The following is a 7,880-nucleotide window of genomic DNA, read 5'->3' on the forward strand; positions in this document are numbered from 1 at the left end:
GAAGAGGTGTGTGAGTGAGACGACATACAGACAGAGAGGGAAAGAGAGAGAATCAATTTAACACCATGGGGTGTTAAATTGACCAGACTTGCTAGCGGTGTCCCACATTTTCAGGGGCTGCATCCTTCAAAGACTGCATTTGAAGGCTGATTACCTTCACAGCTGCAACCAAGGCTGTCCTATTTCCAAGGCTACTTCAAAATGCAGCCTTCAAAATGTGGCCTTCTTTTCCCGAATTTGAAGGCTGCATCTGATGTATCCTTCAGGATAGCCTACTTCCAACCACAGCAGCAGCAGCAGCCAACAGGGCTGCAATGGAGGAGGAAAACCTAACATTACACTAGAAGAAATGGAGTTCTGCAGCGCCTCAACCAAGTTAAGGGAGTGGGACACAGCAGCAGCAAATGTGAAAGAACACACTGGAGGAGCTCTGACTACTTTGAGCCTTTTTGTTAATAAAGGCGACTGAAGTTTCAACATTCAACAGCTTCCTCAGAGCCGAGCTACTCCAGTGTGTTCTTTCAGGTCTGCTAACTGTACACGAATCCCTTCATTCGCGTAATCACTGTTCACATTTGTCAATATGAGCCAGTGATATTACGATTAATCTTGATTTTATAATTATTTCTATATTTTTGTATGTAGGCCTATACTTTTTTATTTGCACTACATATACAGACAGATGGACTGCAACATACACACAGCTCGTTAGAGCAACGACGTTCCTCTGTAGAACGTCACATTTAACAAGGCCTGGTTCCGGCTTTTTTGCATCCTTCAAAGGAGGTGGCCTAAGCAGCCTTCGTAGGCTGCAACCTTCGAAGGACGCAGCCCCTGAACTGGGACACAGCTGCTGTCTGTAGACATCCTGTGGAGTGACTTTTTTTCAGCTCAAAACAGTGTGACTCACTTCCTTTTAACCACTTAGGCCCTAGATACTTTGCCATCAACAAATAGCGAAAACAGTGGCCTTGACAATATGACATGCCCAAAATAGGTATGCCAGGTTTTAAGTGGTTAAATGAGTGTTTATCTTAAGACCCTTTCACCATAACATTTATTTTACATTACTTTGTTTCTGTGCTTGTATGAGACTTTTAGAAATAAAGTTGTTGATGCTCTATTACTTAATGTAAGATGTAAGTAAAGTAAGTGGAAGAAATTGGCTCTACAAATCACTGAGTCAACTGCAAAACGGTTTATAACATGGGATTGTGATAAAACTACACTGTAATACATAAGCTACATACTAGCTGACAATAGAAACAGTGGATCAGTTTAACTAAATTTGACCCATACAAAAATTTTAAAGGACTAGGTCTAATGGCCCCGTCCATTTCAAGTGGCACTTCCCATCCCGTCTCTTGAGCTATTCTGAAGTCACATGATTTTGCCAAACACAGCACAAGATCTGCCAATTGCACCTGTTTTTGTTTGAAGCAACTATCCATTTTTAAGTTAGCTTGTGGGCTTACTCATGCTGTATCTCTGTGCAAAATCTTGATCTCGACTTCCTGTATCACATGCCCTCGCGTGCCAAAACAAGTTAGTCTCATATCACTTAGCAAGAAATATGTGGCAGTTCTGCCTTAAGCCAGATTTATACTCAATGCGTCACATCACAAAGAGTTGCGAGTTTATAAATCGGCTGTTTTCGGTGCACTATACAGCAGACAAACTAGTATAAATCAGGCATTATTTGTGGGATGCAGTATCATTGCAGAACTACTTTTCAATGCAATTTCTTGAAGGACACTCACTTCCCCCCTGGCAAGATTTGCGCAACATTGTGTAACAAAACTTTTATCTTCAGTCGGCTACATACCTCGATGGGGTTACTGTTGAAAACCACGAACAGGATGCTGCTAGCATCTGTGGCACTGAGGACACCAAAATCCAGGAAACGCTCACTCAGACTGGGGGGCAGAACCAAGGGCTGGCATGGGGGGAGAGAGAAACCAGACATTACATCCATGAACATGTCTTGGGCAAAGACAAATCTATGCATTTTACAGGGACACCATCTTGCTTTTGTTGTGCGTTTCAGTTAACTGTTGATGTTATCATAGTCTAAACAACAATATTTACAATACGGTTTACAGTGGGAATTCCAGTTGTAACCTCTCTCTTTGTTCCTACAATTCCCATAATGCATTTCACAGGTAATCACAGAGCTACCGCAACATCAACCTGATTGATAGTTGAAGTCAAGATCGCAGAACTTTTCTGCAGCCATCATTTCAGACATAACAAAAGACTGCTCAGATTTATGGCTACTAATGCAACAAATATATACTAGTACAGAAAATATAGAGAGATCATTTTGAGATAGACAGTATTGTCCTTTAAGAAGAACATTTTTTTTACCCTTCGCAGAGAGAGACAGAAAAGGAAAGAAAGCATAGCGGCTGCTTTTGAAAAGGTTAAAACAAAACGGCACACTTTTCCCACAGAAATCTACCCTTAGCGTGTGCGCAGGCAATTACCTCCAGAAAGCCTGTGTAGGCCCTGATGGGCAGGTGGAACTTGGAGGCGTTTGTCACCAACAAGATGTTGCTATCGATATGCGTGGAGGGCCGTAGTGGACTGAACTCCAGGGAGAAGATATAACGTGACGCCTGGGGAGGGATCAGCACCGGTTCTGTGAAGTTCAGCACCTGAATGGGGTAAATGTGTCAAACAACAACTTCAGCATTGTTCAGACTCCCTGTGATGTTTAGATGCTGTCACAAAACGGCTGTTGTTAATGGGTAATTAATGTGATTACTATAATTTCATGCAACAATAAGGTAAAAGGATGGGTAGGGTACAAATAAGTTAAGGCCCAAGGAGGTGAGTTGTTGAAACATACTAATCGACTACAACCCCATGTGACTACAGAATTCATACAAAATGACAACATGCCATACGGCATTAACATTTTCAGCTTTTCACAAATCAAGTTTACATATGCTTCTTGACCTTATGGCTTAATTAAAATAATTTGAATCACCAGCTGTGACCACAAGGTTGTATCACATACACATGCATGAATCTAAGGGCAATTATCTATGGTATCTAATGACGTAACCACTTAAGACTTATATAACTCGTCCAATGACAAATAGTGAAAATAGCAGATCTATAAGCTCAAAACGGATCGAGTTGTGAGCGTAAACAAAGCCCACCTTAAACATGGCGTGGGCTTCGTCGGGCAGCGCCACATCATGGACGTTGATGTCAAAATGGAAAGTGTTGGTGAGGTGGATGGGCTTCACCACAGGTTCTGTCACACTGTCCCGGATGTGGAAGAGTGTGACCGTATGGTCAAAGCCCAGATACCTGCAACAAACAACAAAAGAAGAACCACTGTCAAAAGTGAGAAAAGACGAGAGGGGTGTTACAGTGCTGCTCAATCCACCACTATTGAACATTTTTTCATCTTGCAAGCTGTCGCGTGCGTGTGTGTGTGTGTGTGTGTGTGTGTGTGTGTGTGTGTGTGTGTCAAGTTTATTGCTTCCAAACGTAAATACATTAGTAGCATTTACAGTGGCCACGCCTGCAGTCTTCAATATGACACCCAGTGTGGTGGTTAGGCCTGTGAAAGCGTTCATAGCTAAAGTAGAAGAGGAAGTCATGATTGAGCATGGTCAGCTTGTGCATGTGAAAGTCAAGTAGCTGAGTAGATGCCTGCACGCTGCTGTTGTTTCGTTTTAGCTCCGATGGCTGTGTGTGACTATATTATATGGCAATGTTGGTCCGTCAATCGATCTGTCTAACACTTTGGTCTTAAACATGATATTATGACAACTACTGGCTGGATTGCCATGGAATGGAATAACGTGTGCACCTTCATGCTCCCCTAGATCATGTGTGGCGTAAGAAGCAGCACAACCCTTATGGGCCGCTAGCATGGTTTCTAAACCGTCTTGTCTTGTTGTTAACTATGTTTTCTGTTAAGAAAATAAGAAAATGTTCATTTATAAACATACTGGTCACTAAATGTGATTAAAATGGATGTTTATCGGCAGTGCAAATGATGGGCTTGGGAAATGGACACAATCGGTACAGTACTAAGCGAAGTGCGGAGTACTGTGCAGTGCCAAGTGCCCAAACCATTGCACACCGCAAATTTTCCAGTCATATAGAAACTCTTCCAGTCATATAGAAACGAGAAGTCAAGTAGGGGAACTGTGGAAAAATGCAGGATAAACTCATTTTGACAGTTTGATTTACCTGAGCTCTGGGGTGAGCGCACTAGTTTAACGTCCTAAACTAGAGACGGTAAAATTATATTGTCAAAATCTCACATGTTTAAAAAGCACACCTTTGTGTGCAGGCATATGCAGACAGGTTCATGACACTCAAGATTTACACACATGTATGTAAAAGTGAAAGAGACCTACCCATCTAAAACCTCCGCTTGATATGGGATTTCAAGCTTAGAGTAGCTTTTCTCTTTCGCTTTCACAGTAATTTTTCCTGAAGACTGGGAGGTTTTTTGAACCTTGGAAGCTGGAAACGCAGAGATTATGAGAGTTTTTATTTGTGGGGAACAAACACATTCAAAAGCCATAAAAAAAAAAAAAACACTGTTCAAAAAGTGAAAAATCTCCTGAACCTCTCTACAACTTACCATCAAAAATGATGCTTGCAACTTTGGTATATTTATGCTCGGCCGCTTTGAGCGTGACCGCTTTAAAATCTATTGTCACAGCATCGTTTGATGGACTCACTCGAATACTCTGAAAAAGAAGCGACAAATTCACCAAATGTGTGTATATACAGTATCAGTACATATATGTACATTTTCTTCACTATAGCTAAAGATAAATTGTGATTCTGATCATAGTAATATGTCTGTTAATAAAAAAGTACTCACTGTAATCTGGACATCTTTTGTCCCCGAGTTTAGGAGATGTAAATTCAATAGCTTTGGTTTGTCTGTGAGCAGGGAGAGCGGTACATTTATTTCCCCATTCAAAACATTTCAGAGCTGACAAATTGATCTTAAAAAGAAAACTCTTTCTGTTGAGATAGATGCATGCTTTTTTTTGTGCTGAAAAATCATAATAGTCCATTCATAGACATGGAACAAGCTATTGGTCAATCATTATTTGTTGTTAATTATTATTGTTTTAAAGTACATTATAAAATAATAACAATAATTTCAATCTTTGATGCCCTAACTTCACATTTTAAACCCCTCTGAATCCTGATTCCTAGGCCTACATAATGACTTACACCCCCCAGGAAACAAACAAAAACACACACACACACACACACACACACACACACACACACACACACACACACGCACTCTACACTTAAGTTTACGCTTGCAACCACTGTTACAAAACACGTGTACCCATGGTCACAATATGATCAACACCAGGTCAAGTTTCCTCCCAGCTTCTAAAGTACTGAACCCTGTGGGCGCGAGGTGTAACTAATATACATACAGTGTAAACAAAATTCTTCTGTGAGAGGATAAAGGTGGAGTAAAGAAAGCAGGTTTACCTTGTGAGCGTAGGGTGCCAAAGTCGAGCATTTCTATGGAGGAATAGATTCCTGGTGCTGCGCACAAACAAATAAAATAATAAGAACCGGTGAGGAAATTCCTGGAGAGGAATCAACAGTGACTCCTTAGAAAAAAAAAAGCATTCATGCATATTAACCACATGAACCCTAGTGTCCATTTTCAGGGCATGTCATAATAGGTGAGCATTTGGCGAAAATGGCACAGCTGCAAGCTCACAACGCGTCGCAATGTGACACATTGTGAGCTTGTAGATCGGATATTTCCAGCAAAGAGATTTGGTGTAGAGGGAAAAAGAAGGGGCCAAGTATAGCCCTGGTGTACCCCAGTCAACAAATAGGGTTCAAGTGGTTCAATAAATCCACCATCATTCAAGCATAAAACATTTAAAGGAAAAGGTGCTTTCACTGTAAATCAATAATCAACTGAGGAACATTGCAATTTTAATCAGTAAATCATCCATACAATGCAAATTTAAATCAGTAAATCATCCATACAATACTGATCTTTAGTGCCTTGACATTACACAGGAACGGATGTTGAAACATTGGCCCACGCCACACCCACCCCAAACCACCAGTTCTCTGCAGCTAGTTAGCACTGCAGCTGCAGAGAAGACGCTGATTACTTGAGGAAGAATTCAGAAACTTGATGCAGTGACACTGGTAAAAGGTGTCACATTTCACTGGGACAGACCATGTAAAAACAAGACTAGATCAAAACCTAGGATGTAAGGCTGGACCGTGTATGAAAGACTGGAGAGCTTTTAAATTGAAACAACTGACACTGGAGGCGGTGACACTCAGCTAGTGTAACTTCGATCGATTGGTCACGCCAATTTAATAGATCTTCCAAGCTGACTGGAACCAAGCATTGGAGATATGTATTCAACTATGTCCCTGCAAGTTGCATCAGCCCCAGCGTCTAATCATAAGAAAAGGACAGTTATAAGGATAGAATACAGCCCATAGCCTGGAGGGATGATTGCTCTTTGATTGGCTATGTCGTTGTTGCCAGCCTACTGCTCAATTGTGCAATTTCATTAGTCAGTGACTCAATGACACAGGCACCAATGTAGCAGTCCAGCCAAAACAAACAAACAAACAAAAAAAACACTTGAGACTATCAAAACTGTGAAAGGAGTGGTGGGGGATTGCGAGCCAAAAGGTCTTTGGTATCAAATGGTGGGAAGAAGTCTGGAGGGCAGGGGTAAAAAAAAAGGGAGTCTGTCTTCTTCTGAGTCTTCTGTCTCATCTAATTACACTAAGGTTCCTTCGAAGAACCCGGACGTTGTTGTGGAATGCTGCTCAACAGTTGACAGAGGGTCGTATGCGAGAGCTGTCATGTGTAATAAGTTGGGAAAGCACTTATTACACATGAGTGTTTATCTCCACATGAGTGTTTATCTCCACGCAATGATGGTTGTGTGACAGTTAATGGATGGCAGGTAAAACAAGGGAAACAGAAGGTAGGCATATATATATATATATATATATATATATATATATATATATATATATATATATATATATATATATATATATATATATATATATATATAAACTAAATAAGACTCGTGCACATCTTTGTTGGACCCCGACTGGAGGTGCAGGTCAGTGCAAGAGATATATAAAACTAAAAGAAGAATACCTTCAAAAGGGACCGCACAACTCCAGGACTGATTTTGCTTTCTTTATTTCTGTTATTGTGCGGTCCCTTCTTTTGAAGGTATTCTTCTTTTAGTTTTATATATATATATATATATATATATATATATCAGGGGTCGCGCTAGGATTTTAATATGCCGGTCCTAATGTCCGGAATGATTCAAATTTATCGGACATCTGATAAAAATACCGGTCATAATTATGTTTATGCATTAATTGCAAGCAGATGCGTAAATACAGCCTAACACTTAGGCCTACCCTACAGCATTATATTTTGGATTGAGCTATTTGAATATGAACCATGATGAACGAGTAATATACACATTTTATATAGCAGCAGGGTCATCTGGCACAATTACATTAATTACCATTTGCGCATGCTGCGTCACTGCGTGCGTAATGGTTTCTCAATAATCAATTGCGGACTTTGAACGCATTTTCTAATCAGCTGACAGCTGACCTGTTAGGGCAATACATTGTAGACCACTACTCACTCACAGGAGGTTATACTGTATAGTTAGACAGTGGATGCCATCGTGCGTCTGGCTGGGACAGCCGTGGGAAAGTTGATGAGTTGTGAGAATCTTGTCGTCTCCTCATAGAGCTATTCAGTTCAAAGTGGTAACGTTTTAACGTGTCCCCCTCATATAGAGTTAAAAATAGGTCCACGATTATGATTAACGTCGTGTTTCACC

At 40.7% G+C, this 7,880-nt stretch overlaps 1 protein-coding gene across 2 annotated transcripts in view; it reads right to left on the reverse strand.

Annotated features, from left to right (window-relative positions):
• Positions 1-7,880, reverse strand: part of LOC308080436 (transmembrane protein 131-like) — a 44,257-nt gene that overhangs the window by 20,298 nt on the left and 16,079 nt on the right. For both annotated transcript variants that reach the window (XM_080422319.1, XM_080422318.1), the window contains exons 10-16: positions 5,500-5,556; positions 4,862-4,923; positions 4,616-4,724; positions 4,386-4,494; positions 3,168-3,321; positions 2,487-2,657; positions 1,826-1,936 (exon numbers count right to left, since the gene is read on the reverse strand). In XM_080422319.1, the coding sequence (XP_080278445.1) occupies positions 1,826-1,936; positions 2,487-2,657; positions 3,168-3,321; positions 4,386-4,494; positions 4,616-4,724; positions 4,862-4,923; positions 5,500-5,556 (773 nt within the window). The remainder of the gene's footprint in view (positions 1-1,825; positions 1,937-2,486; positions 2,658-3,167; positions 3,322-4,385; positions 4,495-4,615; positions 4,725-4,861; positions 4,924-5,499; positions 5,557-7,880) is intronic.

Source organism: Gymnoscopelus braueri (genome assembly GCF_963280865.1).
Source record: "Gymnoscopelus braueri genome assembly, chromosome: 24".
In the NCBI taxonomy this organism is placed as follows: Eukaryota; Metazoa; Chordata; class Actinopteri; order Myctophiformes; family Myctophidae; genus Gymnoscopelus; species Gymnoscopelus braueri.